Source organism: Haliotis rufescens, unplaced genomic scaffold, assembly GCF_023055435.1.
Source record: "Haliotis rufescens isolate VD_foot unplaced genomic scaffold, xgHalRufe1.0.p SCAF_20, whole genome shotgun sequence".
Classification (NCBI taxonomy): domain Eukaryota; kingdom Metazoa; phylum Mollusca; class Gastropoda; order Lepetellida; family Haliotidae; genus Haliotis; species Haliotis rufescens.
The window spans coordinates 18,202,960-18,221,545 of NW_025963891.1; the positions used below are offsets into that span (position 1 = coordinate 18,202,960).

The following is an 18,586-nucleotide window of genomic DNA, read 5'->3' on the forward strand; positions in this document are numbered from 1 at the left end:
CACTTTCGTATCTTGAAATTTCAAGAAAAAAGATTTAAAAAACAAATGGCCCTAAAAGGCTTCCGTAGAAACGTCCCTCCCGCCAACAAGAAAAATGTACAGGGATGAATAATGCTATCCGGTTTATTTTCAGACAGCAGCGTCTTTAAATAGACAGGTACATATTGTTTATTGCCAGGAGTTCATTTCGTGTCACGCGCCGCGTCATAAAATGTCTATATTTAGACCTCTGACGTCACTGATTAGAAAGCGAAATGGAATGTTTTGTTAGTTCGTGATGTAGTCTGTTACTCTATTTAAATTGTTAACGGAACTGAATATTTATATCAATATGTACACTGTCGGATTCTGTCTGAAGTGTGTCAGAGCGCGATTCGTAACATGCACGCAAGGCTCGATAAGTCAAGAAATATACGTTTCATTTACACTGATGTCGCCTTGGCATATGCTTGGACATTTTAATCAAATTTATTCAGGGACGTATCGAAATTATTACGTTATTGCGAATCGATGAGACACGTTCTGTCAAATAGTCATATTCTGAAAGGGACAAAATCCGATAGGACTATTTGTTTGTTGTTCAACGTCGCACTCAGTAATATTGCAGAAGTATGACGGGGGCCTATAAATAATAGAATATGGACCCGACAAACCAGTGATTGATGTTGTGAGCAACGTCCGGATCCGAGGTCGGGGAAAGATGTCACTCAATCAAACAGATCACCGAGGATGACCCTTCCATCCATTAATATAAGTCGCCTGTTATAACCAGGCTACAAAGGAAGGTTGCGGAAGCCCTACTCCTATCAACAAATATGGCGTGTGAAAAAATATTTTACGGTAAACAAAAATGGCGTGTGAAAAAATATTTTATTTTTCAAATTGTAAAAAAATAATTACACTTTAAACAGAAGAATATCACAGACGTGCTTGTTTCGGTAAAGAGAATTGTAACTGTTATTCCGGATTCACTGTACAAATGGTGAAAAGTTATGCATGTATCACGCTCCTGAAGCCATGGTGCTTAAAGTTACCCGCCCTTCATCATACGGACGAACGCAATGGTAAGTTGATAATGCCTGCATTACTGGTAAAAAAGAGTGGACAAAAATATGTCCTTGTCGTTATTGACTGACAACTTTGTTCAAACATATATACAACATGGCATTATTGAAATATGAGATTTCACATACATCTCGTAAAGGTCACGAGAATCAGCCCCAGGGTCACGAGAATGTAGCTACAGCGACTGGAAATTCCTGCAAGACAAAAATCAACATTGAAAAGAAGATTAACTATTTAGTGGGTTATTGTACTTGGGTTAACCCGCTTTTAAACAGTGTTTGGGTGACTAGTATATCACGGCGTGTCAACTAGATGAGTGAGACGAGGTGAAATGGGGTTTAAAGTCGCGTCCAAGATTATTGAACTTATATAGCGACGAGCATGCACGTGTGTCACTAGATGTGCGAAGGAAGTGATGCAGGTCTGAGACGTTTACCACTCAGGTGTAACCCACGAGCACGGGGATGGTGCTGACAAACCTAGAAATAGAATCAGGATTAATCTAATTAAGTTGCGTTTAAGGCCGCATCGAACAGTAGTTCATTTATGTCACGTGTCAGCATGATGTGGGAGGAATGTCTTGGAACAGACTCCCCATGAACATTTTTGGCAAGCGCCTGTCCCGGGTATTCACACAAACCTTAACCGTTGCGGGGCTTCTCCAACAAGCAAGTTTTTGTTTGTTTTGTTTTTTAACGTGTACAGTTTTACGTCTCAGTAAGGCAATAATCCGCTGTCAACCTAATCACATTACTTGACGCACAGGCATCTTTCTTGTTTCATTGTATCAAGTGTTTTCACCTTTTCTTCCTGGCTAATATTTGTGTTTTTCAAAATGGAAATTCAAAACATTCAAGAACATTATAACCTCGTTAACTCGAAGTCCGGATCATCAAAACTATGTCGTGTTATCCGTAGTCTTACAAGTACACAGGCTGAGTCCATAAAAGATAGAAGATGTTGCCGAGACCGTAAAATAGTATAATATTGTATTAATCAATATCAGGAGTTAAAGAGTTTGAATTAATCTAAATTGTATTACTCGACATAAGCATCTTTTATTTATTTTAATTAGTATCAACCGTATTGAGCTGACAGAGTTCAAGGTATTTAACTTGCCTTATTCGATATACGGAGCTAAAACATTTCGAGTTACTTTTAATTGTATTATTCAATATTAGGAGCTAAAACATTTTCGTCAAATATGAAGTTTTTCCTAAACCTGAGCTTGTGCTCGGCACTAAGATACACTGACTCTCCATAACAGTCCATACCTCCGTCAAAGGGACTGGCGATCACACTGATATCCTCCTCTTGTAGGGAAGACCTGGAGTTCAAGGAAGACAACTGAGTGGGGCCCAACTGTGCCTTCTGTTCCTCAGTCACAACATTAGCCTGGTCGCTGCTCAACAGTTGAAGCTCACTGGCGTCAAACACCTAGGGCAGACAGATTATAATGTTAGGTTCCAAACTGTGATTTATTAAAAGTGGATTCGGGACTCTTATAAAGGCGGGGTTCAAATACTTAATTTCAGTGTTGGCATGGGCTGTTCAAATTCTCAATGTACAGTTCCGCATCCTCGATTATCCAGCATATATGTCGCCCTTCTATTAGATATATCATACCATGCAGATGTTATACACTGGATAATCGGGTATGCAATAATTGAAGTAAGGGTGGCCTCCAAATGGTATGTCAGCTTAACAACACTGAGCAAAGGAGATATTCATAGGTTGAAACCATATTGAGAATCAAACCCGATCTTCAGCTTTATCATATAATGGGTAGGTTTCTCGGCAGGATAAAGCCAACGGATAAAAACGATATCCGTTGGGGTCATATGCGGATAGAGATGCAAATATCAAAGGTCAAGTAGGGACTACTTTCACTGTTTATAAACAAACATGGCGTCGCCCTCGTCATTCGGCGATCGAGTCAGAATTAACCATCGGGAATCTGGATAAACTACAGTCTACAGTCTTCTACCGGAATAAGTCTATTTTACAGTGTCAGCCCATGCTGCAGTCTAACATGAATACCCCATTCATACGCAATATACTGAATCCGAGCCTATCAGTCCTTGTTTCAGCCCCTTAATGCCGAGCGCCAGGCAGGGTAACAACAAGTATCCTGATTAAACGTCCATGGTATGACGCGGTTGGGGATCGAACCCCGGACCTTTCGCTCTGTGCGGACGCTCTACCACCAGACCGCGGGCAGGTAAACATTGTATAAAACCAGTGCGAGTCTGCCTGCCTGGTCCTAGATTCATTCGTGAAGGTCACTAATCCATGTGACCCGTGATCCGGTCTTCAGATGCCCATGCTTGTCGTAAGAGGCGACTAACGGGAACGGATGGTCAGGCTCGCTGACTTGGTTGATGCATGACATCGTATGCGTGGATCGATGCTTATGATATCAATCACTGGATTTTCTAGTTCAGATTCGATTATTTACAGACCTACGTCATAGAGCTGGAATATTGCTGAGTGCGGCGTTAAAAAAACAAACAAACAAACAAACACTAATCCATGTACCACAATACAAAGTCTGGGGGGATCCAAGGGTTCCACAGATTGTATTTGATAAAATCCACAGGCGCTAACACATCATGAATAAGCACTTGTATGGAGACTCGAGACAGTCCGAGTAAATCTAATTCACATCATTCAAAACCCACGTAGTCCGCAAATCTAACCTCACAGCAAATGATGTCTACAACACGAAAGAATTTAAAAAACACACCAGATATTTTCATCAGACTTTAGATACACTGTCCTTAATTTAGTACCTAAATTTGACACTAGCCACTGATTACAACATCTAGGCCTACACCTTGAACGTTTCACAAAGCGACTGTAGCGCTAAGTCCGTGTTAAGTAAAAGAGTTACGATAGCTCTGGCGCTGCGACCGCATTGTGAACATGATCATGAAGTCCCCACTGGTTTATACGGAGGCCTTTAGGGCCATTTGTTGATAAGTTGAAATTTCAAGATACTAAGTTCTAATTTCAAGATACATACTAAGTTGAAATAAGACATTTTAAGATTATAACTTGATATTTCAACTTAGTGTCTTGAAATTTAAAGATAATGAGTTTAAATTTCAAGATTCTAAGTTTAAATTTCAAGAAACATAAGTTACAAATTCAAGATACTATTAACTTGAAAATTCAAGATACTATTAACTTGAAAATTCAAGATACTAACTTGAAATTTCAATATATCATCTTGAAATTTCAAGATCATTACCTTGAAATTTCAACTTAGTATGTATCTTGAAATTTAACGTTAGTATCTTGAAATTTCAACTTAGTATCTTTATGATATTTCAACTTAGTATCTTGACATTTCAAGTTAGTAGCTTGAAATTTCAGGAAAGAAATAATAAAACAAATGGTCTTTAAAGGCTTCCCTAGGTTAACGTACCTCGGCAAAAACTTCGGCCGGCATACTGTTGATCGCCTTTGGTTGTAAGTTGCTGATTTGCTCCGAGGTCAAGGTATTGAGCGACGTGGACGGTACCCCACCTGGAATCAGTCAGTGAATAATACACTAAGTGTACAGCTGCGTTATCTGATTTACTAATTTATTCAAGGTGCAATTTTGTTAAAATATCAATCACCATTTCGTTTTTGTAAATTCACCATTATCCAAAGCTTTGGTCCTTTTCAACGCCTGTGTAACCCCTTGTTGCTAGATTTATATGACACGACCAGAAACGTGTTGTTTATAAAGTGATGGTGATGTAAACGTGTGTTTAGTTGAGACGATTCCGTCTTTTGCTGCAAGACAAAAACTAGAAAAATGGTTCCTGAAATCGTTTGGACCCATTTTAACCCTACATGCACACTTGGTGTTGTACAAAATACAGACGTGTTGAAAAGAATAAAAGTCGGATTCTTATTCATTTGAACACATCAGATAACTTGCCAAATGATTTCTTTTTAGCCAACTCAATGAAAAAGGCAAAGCTCTAAACTGCTTTTTTCATGGAGTTGGCTAAAAAGAGTCCTTAATATCTATTCCCATCCTTCGCGATTGTGTTGTGTACTATGGAAGCGAAGTCACCCACTCGGCTCGTCTCAGTCCAACATTTAGGACCTCGGCTTACACTGGCATAATCCATATTGGAACACGTCTCGTGCACACGACACCTAATATGATATTCAAATTTTGTTCGTATTCGTTTGTCTTCAAATCAAAGTGCATATATGATATATTATAGAACAGAATAACCTGTTTCACCTTTGCGATGTATGCGGTGGGATCTGGCGTTACACTGTTTACTGATAACTCATGCAATATCACAACACCACTGCCGCAGGTATTGTGCAGGTAGCGGAATAAGCCGAGTGAATCCGGGTGTATACTCACCCATGCAGACACCCATAGCATCCACGACATACGGGTCAACGGACGCCCAGTCGTTGCCAACAGAGGCTGCGATCTTGGTGCCAAAAGCTTGGAGCTGCTCTTTGCTTAGACACGCAATGTGACAAAGGTCTTTGGCAGCTTTGCTGAATAGAAAATATACGCGATGAGAAAACATGTTCCTGTGAATATCAATCAATATGGCTATGACACTCAAGGCTTCTGGGATAACAGCGTATTTCTCGATTAGGTCTTCAGGACTAAAATCTGTTAAGTTTATTTACAACTTACGTGAATCTATCGATTTATCCTTATTTAATTTCCGCGAAAGTGCACACAAGAGCATAATATTAATTGAATGTGTTTGTCTGTTTGTTTGTTTGTTTGTTTGTTCAACGCCGCACTCAGCAATAACCCAGCTATATGACGGCGGTTTGTAAATAATCGAGTCTGGACCACGCAATTGGGATACGATGACATGCATCAACCAAGTCAGTGAGTCTGACTACCCGATCCCGTTAGTCGCCTCTTACGACAAGAACAGTCGCCTTTTACGACAAGCATGGGTTGCTGAACACCTGCTCTACCCCGGATGTAATTGAAAGTAGACATACTTAAAGTAAAAATAAAAATATTATATACTCCCCAGTCAACATTTCAATTTTTCTTTTAAATCGTCCTTCGGTTCCAAATAGACGTGGGGTGGTTGTTAATGCGTTCGCTCGTCTCGCCGAAGGCCCGGGTTCGCTTCCCATATGTGTGAAACGCATTTCTAATGTACCCGGCCCCGCCGGTATTGCTGGAATATTCCTACTAGCTACCAAGCCGGACCCCGTCCACAACCCCCGACCCCCGACCACCACCCACATTCAACAAGACACCCTGGCTTACTACGCCTCATCCTGGTTCAAAGCGTCGATCTGAGCAACAGTGTAGCCACACAGTAGGTTCCCCATCTTCGACAGCGTGCTAGCTGTCAACGTTGACGTATCACTGATGCTGTTGTCAGTCAGGTAGGAGCTGACTATATCCGTCCTCTATGCAGATCAAATGCTTTATTAAACGTATGGTTGTATACTAAGTTATACAGATATTATTTGTACTTTTGCAAAGTAACACAAACGTTTACACTCTTATAAACTGACGTCCAAAAGAAACTTTACCAACTGAAAATATAAATTCCAGACAAAGTTTACATTTTTTTCCGTTGAAATCTATCTAAAACACATAACCTAAATACAACAATAGTGTATGCAGAAAATGTTAATCGTCTGTTACATGTTTGCGAGATAACACGCGAAAAAGTGAAAAACACGTGCACCACGGACAACTGCAAATGCACGTGCGGGTAAGGGTATAAAACGATTGCAACGGCAAGTCAGGGACTCAGGGCTCATGGAATCAGGGCTTTCAGACCATACAGAGGACAGCTATTGACAGCGCAACATCGTCGTCTGCGATTGAGATTGGCCCGGACTGTACGACGTTGGCAACGACGTGACTGGCAGAGGGTTGTCTTCACTGACGAAAGTCGATTCTGTATGTTTAGGGCTGATGGAAGACAACTTGTTTTACCGCCGAATGGGTGAACGAACGGCGGCGTATTGCGTGCAGGAGGTCGTACCATATGGTGGAGGGAGTGTTATGGTGTGGGGAGGGATCTGTGGGCAGGAGAGGACACCGCTGGTCATCGTTGACGGAAACTTGACAGCTCAGCGTTAAATGGATAACATTCTTCGTCCAGTTGTCCTACCATTTCTCCAACAGCAGCCACGTGGTGTCATTTATCAGCATGACAACGCTAGAGCCCATACAGCCAGTATTGTCACTAACCTCCTTGCAGCCAACAACGTCAACGTCAACGTCCTGCCGTGGCCTGCACGCTCACCCGACATGTCCCCTTGGACTTGATGGATCATCGTGTTCGACAACGACCACACTCTCCAGCCAACCGGCAAGAACTGATCTTGGCCCTCCAAGACGAATGGCGTCAAATCCCACGTGACCTCATCAGACGACTGACTTTTTCTGTGCGTCGAAGAGTTTTTGCGTGTATTGAGGCATTCGGTGGTCACACACGCTACTAATGACTTGTTATTGAACGTGAGCGATTGTTTATGTGCTCTGCCTATTGTCCATGATTCTGAAAGCTCGAGTTTTGTACCACACCCAACTTTGGGGGGCTCTGACGTCATTCTCGGTCGCGGTATGATTGTCATTTTCAGTGTTGATTATGTTGATATATTGATCTTCTCAATACACTTTACATCATGCATGTATGTTTCGTTGTTTTTGAGCAAGAGTGATTTCAAACTCTGGTAAAGTTTCTTTTGGACGTCAGTTTATATACAAGCGGCAAAAGGTGACTGTGCTTCACATAAAGTGGGTTAAATGTTATGTTATTGCAAATAACAACATCATATTTGGTCATTCGTCGGATCAATGTTTTATCATAACAAATTCATTGACAAACCCATTCATGGTAACAGGAAACAGAGACACGCCCTAAAAAAAGGGTTCGTGAAACAACTCAATTGATAAAGTCAACATCGGGTGTAACCACCATTTGCGTTGATACAGGCCAGGCAGAGGCAGCGCAATGAAGACACCAGATGAAACAGCCTGGGATATGTTGTTCCAAATATCAACCAAGGATTGGTCCACCTGAGCTGACGTTAAAGGCTGGTTCAGGTCCTGTCGTAGACGTCGTTCCATCTTATTCCAGATATGTTCTATGTGGTAGATGACTGGGGTAACAGCCGGCCATGGCAGTGCAGTAATGTCACATCACGGGTATGATCCTGCTGCAAGGTGACATTACGTTCCTGCATTTCCACAAAAAGGTAGACACGGTCTCGAACGATGTCTCCCAGGCAGCGTGGGCCATTTAAATTGGCATTAACAATGATGAGTAACGTATGCCATGATGCCATCCAATACCATTACACTTCCACCACAACTGACAAGGTGAGGTGAGGTGAAATGGGGTTTAACGACGCGTCCAAGATTATTGCACTTATATAGCGACGTGTGTGTGTGTGTGTGTGTGTGTGTGTGGCTGCTTGTACTAGTCCGGACTGATGCCGATTTATAGTGCTAGCTCACTGATATACCATGCCGCAGTTTAAAATGAATACCCCACTCAGACACAGTATACTGACTCCGAGCCGACCAGTCCTTGTTTTAGCCCCTTAATGCCGAGCGCCAGGTAGGGTAACAACAAGTACCATCTTTTAACGTCTTTTGGTATGACGCGGTCGGGGATCGAACCCCGGACCTTCCGCTCTCCGGGCGGACGCTCTACCACTAGACCACGGAGGCGGTGCCCACAACTGACGATGTTTACACCATACTTAGCGTGCCTGAGGGTGACGTGTAAGAAAAAATGGGCAAAATTAGGGTCGGATGGTGTGCTCCCTCAACCGGTTGTGTGCGGTTCTGCCACTCATTGGTCTCAACCCAGGAATTGTTCTAGCTGTTAATGTGGCACTTGGGTATCGATTCCGTAGATGCACCAAAAGTATATATTTGTCTTGTTGACGTGACGTCACACCGGACAGTGGCAAGTCATGAGTGTACCTGCTGTACATAATATTCCCAAAGAGATGAAATTGTGTTTCGATGGACATTAAAATGTCTGGCATCTTCGTTTTGCGCCATTCCTGTTTGCATCATACAAACGGCGCGTGGACGTTATTTTCAGGAAGAGTTGACATTTTGTAAGCATTATTTATGGTTGAACAAAAGTGTTTTAATGAGCACCTGATTGCTGAACAATTATTTGTGCTGTTAACATTCAACAACCGCGTGTGTGAGTATCATGCTCCCAACAAAAACGCAAACATTCAAATTGTGCGCCGTAGATCACGTATGAATCACGGCATTATAGTCGAAGATGCATTTCATTTCAATTTGAGAATATTTTGATTGAGTTTTATACGAAGCAGTTACTTTTTTCCGCTTGTAGATAAAGTCATATCATATTTTATCAGAAAATAATTTTTCAATCATTATTCAATCAGTTCAAGAGTTCAGGACCACCCGATTCTTTCATATTACTATAGTTAATCTGTCATGGCCTTTAATTATTAATCAAAAGGATTGGTGGCTACACGCCTAACGTACGAATTCGGTCTTATTTTTTTAGTCTTCGTAATATAGATAGAATCATATTTTATTGCGATCCTTGTCAGAATATTTTAGCCTGGTTGGTAAGGTTGCTCCAGAGAGGGAAATGAGTATGCTCAATGCATGGCAACCTGACACACACCTCACTCTATTTTCTGGTTAACTTTGTGCTTCGGATTATTACCTTCGAAAGGTTGATGTGATTTATGGCAGCCATGGCTTGTTCGTTGAAGTTGATGGCCTCAATATCCGATGCAGGCAGAGCGTCGAGGAGCTTCCCGCATCCAGCAATATCCCCGTTCTCCCAGGTGGACGGGTCACCTAGACCATCAGCCTGGACACAGAACACAGCTCTGATCAGTCACATGTGATATTATACAATTTAAGACCTTTCAACAGGTCAATATCTGTTTTATGGACTCGAGAAAAACAATATTGGAAAGGTTACAAAAATGGTATATTCATATCTTTATTCTATCTCCCAGTATGCATTTCCTCTTTCTTTTTGATCCAATATGGAAACGTGCTTGAAAAAAGTGTCCAGCTTCTAAAGACCAAGTCACCCGAGCACATCCCAGCATCGCCATAGGCCCCACCAAAACAAATGGGTCACGCTTTGTAATCCCATGCCTAAAGCAACAGTGAGGGCTAAGGATTCGCGACTTGCGGTGATTTGGATGTTGAAGACCGAAGTCTCTACAGACAAGTTATCCACCCTCAGATCGGTTACTAAATCTGGGACCCCAACTAATAAAATACAATAAACTCAGGAGCTAAAATTCAAGGATTTATTCTGTATGTTCACAATACGTACTATGAAAAGAGAGGAGAGGGTACACGCATCGACTATCAGCGCTGTTGTGTAGTCGATAGCTGCTGTTCCAGGACCAAGAGACCAAACTGGTGAAGACAATGGACGCCTGTAGCGGATATTTCACGGAGATAGTGGGAAGCGAAGACCTATCTGACTTCCACAAACACTCTTCCATAATGGTGGAGAGGGTGCAGTTGCTGTGCAAGGCCATGGTAGAGGCGACGAATTGGGAGGTGACAGGAGGAGGCAATCTAGCATGGTAGAGCAAAGCCAAAATGATATCGTACTCCGGGAAACTTCCGTTGTGGCCGCCGTAGAATGTGGGATGATGAACCTCTTCCGGGAGCTCCAAATTGGTCTCCTCAAGGTAGATTCGGAGTGCTCGTACCAGACATAAAGAGATATCCGCAAGGTCAGCAGGGCTCAGGATGGACGCTAGTGACAGGATGGTAAACAAGCGATCTGGTGGTCCCGGAAGCTGATTTTGAGTGATATATTCCCAGCGAAGGCCCAGAAAAAACCTTCCCATTCTGAAGCCTCTCTAACCTTATTAACACCCAGAGCAGCAGTCGCAAGGGACAGGATAAAAATGGTCTTGCAGGAGATCAACTGAAAACCTTGTCAGCAAGCGGTTTATACTCTGCTGGTGTATGATGACGTTGAGATCCCAAGGAGGCGGGCATAAACGAGATGACTGGTCCGCCAACTTGTAGGACCGAATAAGGGACTGAAGCTCAGCAACTGTAGATATCTTCGATCAAGTTGCAGTAGCAATAACGGGTCGCAGCAAGATAGGTAGCCAAAGTAGACCCCTTTAGCTTGCGTGTAGAGCAGGTAAGAGATGATGGAGGTAGTCGGCGTTCTGTTGAGAAGCAGTGGAGGACTTGGTGATGTCACGAGCGCGACGGTAGGCCTCAAACGCTTTCCACTTGCGGTCATTGAGGGTCTCAGTAGAGGAACAGTGAGCCTCTGTGATGGTCTTGGCTACTCCCTTTGAATACCCTTTGCAGGTGTGGCGAACACAGAGATGGATAGTTTCGGGTGATGGGTGGAGCAGCTGGGAGCGAGGCTGAAGGAGTGTCCCGTAGTGGAAGACGGTAGAACCTTCTTTCTGTTAGTTGCATCAACGCGGTGAACCAACAGGGCATGACCAGGAGCAATGTTATGAGACTGGTGGATGCCACTTTCTGCAGGACCCGACGTAGAACAGCGGTGGAGGAAAAGGTGTAGGCGTTGACACCTTCCCACAGGTCATCAGAGCATCGTGGTCCCATGCTTGAGGATCTGAGATGGGAGCGATGAACCGGGAGAGCCTAGCATTGAACCTGTTTGTGAAAAGGTCTGGGCTTGGGTAAAGTTGGCATATCCAACGGAAGATCAACAGGTGGGGATGTCATTCCGTTGGTGATGGTCTGCTGGGTTGGGATAGTGAGTCTCCTATAACATTGGTGATCACATAAAATGTGTCTCGCTCGAACCTGAATGGGAGCCCATCTTGTTGATATACCCGATGGCCAATAGATTGTCCGACTTGATCATGAGATGGGACGCACGAAGGAGCTCTTCCCAATGTGACATGGCAGAATGACTTCTTCGAACTAGAGATTGTTGATATGGATATCTTCAACAGACCAGCACCCTGCCACCTGTAGATCGTGGAAGTGCGCTCCCCAGCCCAGGGTCAATGCATTGATGAAGAGATGTTGGGTCAGGAAGAACGGCAGCAAACAGACGCCGGCACAAACATTTGATGTTAATAGCCACCACCGAAGATGGTAACACTGAGGTATTGCCAGGGAGATTGGAACCTGGCAATCGACGCTCTGAATGTAGTGAGTTAAGAATCACTGGATTGGCCGAGGATGAAGTTGACCCCTCACAGTGAGGATTTGCCCGGATGTCAGAAGGCCAAGAAGTTGTTGCCATTGACGTAGAAGGAGCGGATCATCCAACGGCGTCTTCGACCATCTCCACTGTGGAGGAAGTCATCAAATGCTTTGGACAAAGGGTCAATAAATCGCCATCAAGTTCCATCATGTTCTTCCACAACAAAGCGAGCGCTCTGTAGCCAATTGTGTAATTGCCTGAAAGACTCAAAGCCTTGACGAGGTTAGTCACAATATGTGTCAAGGAGGGAGCGTGATGTTCGAGAAACTGGCGGAGGGAACGGCAAAGCAAGACAGACGATCATCAGCTTAAGTACTACATTGGAGCTGTAGTTTCTCCACGTTCCAATGAAGATCGGGGATCTCAAGACTCCCAGAAGACGAGGTTGGAGAGGGTTGATGATCCACATTGATACTAGCCGGTGCAGGATCAACATCTGGGGGAACAGAAACAGCCAAACTAAGAGGAACAGTTTGTGCAGGAGAATTATCAAGAGGGGATACCAACCATAGCCTGGAACGATTCTGCCAAGGTCACTGCCTACAGGAACGATTCTAGGTTCGGCGCCGGATTGTTAGCCTGGTCAGTAGGTAGCGTTGGGTAGCGGCTGTGTGGATGGAGGGAGTGTCACACGAGGGGTCGGCACAGACGAGGTTGGAGGAACATGAATCCGAAGCGGATAATGACAATCGGGACCGAATCAGAGAATGGCGAACCACATGAGTGACCGATGGTGACGAACATCTTTGAGAAGTAGAGGGAAGTCAAGGCGCGTTGCGGCGATGTCAATCAAAGGGTTGATCCCGATGATGAGAGCAGTAATAATCAGTGCATGAAGAATTTGAACCCTAGAACGTCGATCCCCAAATCGTCGATCCTGAGACAATCGATCCCGAAGTCAGTGATCTTTAGATGAGCAATCCTTAGGAGTCCAATCCTTAGAGTGCCGATCATGCAATCGACTCTTGAAAGTGTGAACCCGTTCTATTAGTACCAGTGGATGTCTTGATTGTCACCGTCGAGTGGAGCGCCAGTATATTTGGTTGAAGAGGAGCGATCGTCATCAACGTGTACATCGCGTGAATGAGCAGGAAATGAAAGCCGACTACAACCGGACGGTATAGGGGCACTGAAGGGGTCGATCGGAGACGTAGTCGAAGCAGGTTCGAACGAATCGACGGGGGAAAACACCATGCGAAAGTCAAAGGTACCTGGCAGTTTCCACGTAGACGTGAACCCGTACGTTACAGGGACGGACTGTTGATCCGGCATAGTAAAGAAGTCGTCGGTAATAAAACCACGGATATGGCAGGCAAGGCGGGTTACTGGGGTGGTTTCAATGTAACGAAGAAGGGGACAGCCGGCTTGGTTTTCGTCTTAGTTTCATAGCAGAAGCTTGTGCATGCGCGAGTCCTTTGATTTCGAGCGCCGGTTAATCTCTCTTCTATGGCACTTGTGTAAATACATGTTAAAGGAATTTTCCATCAGATGTTCACAAGCTTGTCAACACTGCACCGGCCACGGCAGTCACAACATAATTCGTAATCATCATCATCATCATCCCTCAGATTGTAACATAAATCTATACGATGTTGGAGGAGATCCAGGAAAAAACGAATTAAAAAGTATATTCTTTAAATTACTCAGTGCAGGTCTCCACTGTGTGGCGATGAGAAAGAGGATGACGTGGCAGGGGTAATTACGTGACCAGGTGGTGTCGGTGGCTAAATACGGGACTATAGTGCATGACCTATTTGTGTGGGTGGTGACCATGGTGATGTTGGGATGTGTTTGGGTGATTTGTTTTTTAGAAGCTGTAAACTTTGTTCAAACACGTTTCCATATAGGATCGAAAGAAGAAATGCATCGTAGGAGATTGCCCTATTCTCCATTATATAATAATATACAATTATAGACTTTTCAGGAGGCCAATACCTGTTTTTATGTACCCGAGAATAACAACACTGACCAATATTGGGAAAAGAGGGGGAAATTCTCCATTATATAATAACAGGTGTTCATTATATGCGTCTGACGGTTTGGTGTTCAACAAATTGATGATGGATGTGGTGATGACGAAGATACAGAACATGGCTGCTGAGGATATTGAAGAATACGAAATTGTTGCTGATGATGTTTAAATTAATGAGTTCAAAACGTCAACGGCAGAGAATAATCAATCTCGATCATCTCTCGAAACAGATTCCGTATGATGTAAAAGACAAAATAGTGGTGCAAATTACATGAATGGATCAGTGAAATTTATTGATGGCACCAGGGGATCGCGAAAAGAGATTTTCGTAAATAGAGGATAATATCTGAGTGTTCATGTCATACTATGTTTACGACTGTCTAAATTCCGGTATTTAGGCACGTGTGTCCTAAATATAGTATGGCATGAACACGAATATAATGTTCTATTTATTCCGAAAGAAGATGTCTTAATACAGAGACGAATTTTAGTGTTTACCTAAAAGGACAGCAAGTTACAACAGCAGCGGAACCACAATTTGTCCAATTACTTCAGTTATGACGTCGTCTCTAGTGTGACGTAATTCCGACCTCACGTCACAATGAGATTCAAATGACGTCAACAATGTCGTCCGGATGACGGAAACAACACACTGTTGTCTCGTGACGTGATATGACCCTAGGACACATTTGACTTTTATTAACCCCGATATGTTTTCCCACGTAGGTAATAAATGTATTTATCATGCCCAGTAAACTGGTACTATTTTGTGAGGCTTTGTTTACCGCTGTGAGTTTCCCTGCCAGCACAACGAGGACATCGTCGGAGAGTGAGACATTCTGGAATTCATCCAAACAGTCAACCAGGTCAGTAGGGGTCATATCCTGGACGCTGCTCTCAGTCAGGAAGCCCAACTGCCCTTGGAAGTCCTTTAGCACAGTGCATGTGCTGGTACTGGTGGCTGTAATATAACACACATGTCAGCACGGTGCAGGTACATCTTCCAAGGGAAAGGGAGTTAACTGACTGTAAAGGTCCAGTTTCCACCCTTGCCGAACTAGGCTGAAATTTCGTGGCTAGATCTTAGCGCCACCAGTGGCGATGTCTCTTCTTTGTCCCTCCTATTGGCCAATCAGATTCCACCTTCCATATCACTTGCATTAGCTTCAAACAAAATGGCGGTCCCAGTCAAGACGATCTGATCGATGATCCGGATCGTAATTTTATTGAAATGAGTCTTACCTCGCTCAAATCACTTAAGCCCCTTGGTTAAAACATGAAAAGATTTCGCAAATATCTGTCGATGACCAGTGGAGGGTACTAATGCTCTGCAAAACATGTTATCGATCAACATCTGCACGGCGGTCGCCATGTTGTTGTTACGCGAATTTGATTGGACGATGCATAGACTCGTTAGTCCAGCCAAAGTATATCTCCATAATTCCAGCCTAGTTCGGCAAGGGTGGAAACTGGACTTCAAAAGACCACGCATTCCTAACACACAATCTACGTTCACGGGTCTAAAGACCATGCATAACTAACAAACACAACACTCGACGGTCTTAAGACCATGTATAACTGACACCAACATTAACAGACTCACCGGCTCTCCTCTTCCTTACTCCTGGACTGACGGCCTTGGAATATAGGTACAACCCTAGTTTTTCCACGTTGCTCGCATACTCCTGTCTTTGACTTTTGCCTATTTCGTTCTCGTTAATCGTCGCCATTTCATCGAGAAAATTCGAGATCTTGAAGAATATGTTGTAGATCGTATAGATTACCATGTCTGTCTGGTCCTGGACAAACAAATCCATTCAGAATATAGTTACTGTAGCAAACACGTTACACAGAGATTATCATGATGATGAGGAACATGTTTACATGATAGTTAGCAATATTACAAAATACACTGCCGGACAAAAGAAAGTATACAGCCATGTTTGATGGTGGCTAAAAATTAAACAAACAAGAAATGGTTATTCCATAGTTATGTTTTTTATACAGACATCATAGTTGTATTTTGGACCTTAAATTTTCAGTGTTTTGGCGACTGTTTTCAGCCTAGTTACGCTTTGATAACGTTTGTATTGTTTTTGGTCAAATCCAGTTTTCAAGTGTATACTTTCTTTCCTCCGGTAGGTTACATCCAGGGAACCTAAACCAACTGAGTCTTAACCAGATAAACTAGTGGTTATTAGCACGAGCATTCATTCAGTTGCCGTACGAAATTACACAACAATCAGCCAAATCAGCCACTTTTTAACAAACCGAACCCAACTGCAATATATTACGCTGCTCTTAGCATTATTTCAGCAAAATCACGACGGGGACACAGGAAATTTGCTTCAAACATTGTACCCATGAGGGGAGTCGAACCCGGACTTCAGCGTCACGAGGGAACCAATACGCTACCCTATCGCCCTGGAGCTTAGGACATGCACATCCGTCAATAACACTTCTCAACGATACCATTGAGGGAATGTGGGTGGCAGGGGCTGATATTTCAGTTCTATCACGGGGTGTGGGTGTTGCTGGGGGTGTCAGATTAATGTGGCAGGCAAGCGTAAGTTCTTTACCGCTTTGGTGAAACCCACGAGAAAGAATCAGAATCAGATTCGAACCCGCGATCATCGAATTCTAGCACGCCAAATAAACGCACAGCGAATTGTGGTGTCATCGACTTACAATTGTCAAAGCATCGTTGATGATGTCGTCGGCAATATCAGGCAGGAAATGGCCTAAAGCCGTCATCATATCGGGTCTGTCGTACAAGCTGTAGCCGTTCCTGTTGAGATACAGAAGTCGTTATCATCAGAGTCAATTTTCGACCAGGTTCAAGTTATGACAAGTTTTCATTTGGTATGATATAAACAGTTACAATTCTGACACTACTGTATATTTATATTTTCACTGCCGATCAAAAACGAAAAAAACTTGTTTAACTAAATCTAACCCCAAAACCAACAACACCTTCTTCGAGTGAGTGAGGGAGTAAGGCTTACGCCGCATTTGTAGCAATATTCCAGCTACTTTGAGCAAATAAAACCAACAAAGGACTTCACAAACCTATAACTGTTTTCATTTCGTTACGTTAACAACAGTAAACTACGATTATAACGAACATGCTTATAACGAGCTGACGGATATAACGAACTGAAACTAGTGGTCCCTTTGAGTTCGTTTGAACCGTAGTTTACTGTATTCTGTTTTTTCACGCTGATGACACTTACTGTTGAAGATCCTGCTTAACCCTCCTGACAATGGCGGCCCTTGTTGGACTGTCGTAGTGAATGCACCGAGTGACCTCCGTCAGGTACTTGGACAGAGCTGAGGCGGTCAGCTTGGATGCCTGGCTGGAGTCAAGGCCACACCACATGTAGGGTCCAAACCTGTCCAAGTCCTCGTGTTTGTAGCTTAACGCGTAATCGATCCCCTAATAATATACACAGAATGTCACAAACAGATGTGTTTGCTTACCATGTGACACCTCACTGTGCTAGTAATATGATATGGCCTGCAAACAATCGAGTTTGGACCAGGTAATACCGTGATTGATATTATGAGCAACGTTCCACGCAGTTTTGGTACACAGTCAACAAAGACACTGATACACACCACTATTGCACTAGCATAGGTTGCTGGGGACCCGAATGTATCAACTCAATTTGTGTCTGATGGTTCTGCGAACGCGTGTTATATTCTTATTTGCCTGTAATATTGCGCCAGTGTAGGATTTGAGCCGCGGTGTCGGCGTGATCTTAATGAGCTGGAATCTTCAGAATCTAATCAATTGAAATTCAAGATAAATAAAGCATAATGTTAAACATATATGTTTCATACGTACGTCTACTTTAAGCATGACCTTGGTGAGTGACCTCATCTTGGCTGGACTGAGGAATTTGACGTACTCATACTTCTGGCCGATGACCCTGAGAACTGCTTTGAGGGAATTGAGGTTCAGTTTGCTGAGGTCGCTCACACTAGAAGTACACACAAGAATGCATAAATTACTATCACACACAGCGGAATGAGCATCACACTCAGCGGACTTACTATCACACCCAACGGAATGTGTATCACACCCAGCAGAATTAGTGTCACACCCAAAAGAATTAGTATCACACCCAGCGGAATCAGCATCACACCCAGCGAAATTATTATCACATCCAGCAGAATCAGTATCACACCCAGCAGAATTAGTATCACACCGAGCGGAACCAGCATCACACCCGGCAGAATTAGTGTCACACCCAGCAGAATTAGTATCACACCAAGCGGAATCAGTATCACACCAAGCGGAATTATTATCACAGGAGAAAGGAAGCGGCTTTTTAATTATGCA

General features: G+C 43.4%; 1 protein-coding gene across 1 annotated transcript in view; it reads right to left on the reverse strand.

Annotated features, from left to right (window-relative positions):
- Positions 1-856: 856 nt before the first annotated feature.
- The window catches only part of LOC124132950, a 60,277-nt gene continuing 42,547 nt past the window's right edge, over positions 857-18,586 (reverse strand). Inside the window, exons 16-26 of the mRNA XM_046497134.2 lie at positions 18,089-18,224; positions 17,475-17,677; positions 16,930-17,029; positions 15,845-16,040; positions 15,027-15,202; positions 9,753-9,902; positions 6,332-6,477; positions 5,444-5,586; positions 4,496-4,596; positions 2,340-2,502; positions 857-1,259 (exon numbers count right to left, since the gene is read on the reverse strand). Coding sequence (XP_046353090.2) covers positions 1,186-1,259; positions 2,340-2,502; positions 4,496-4,596; positions 5,444-5,586; positions 6,332-6,477; positions 9,753-9,902; positions 15,027-15,202; positions 15,845-16,040; positions 16,930-17,029; positions 17,475-17,677; positions 18,089-18,224 — 1,588 coding nt within the window. The 3' untranslated portion in view covers positions 857-1,185. The remainder of the gene's footprint in view (positions 1,260-2,339; positions 2,503-4,495; positions 4,597-5,443; positions 5,587-6,331; positions 6,478-9,752; positions 9,903-15,026; positions 15,203-15,844; positions 16,041-16,929; positions 17,030-17,474; positions 17,678-18,088; positions 18,225-18,586) is intronic.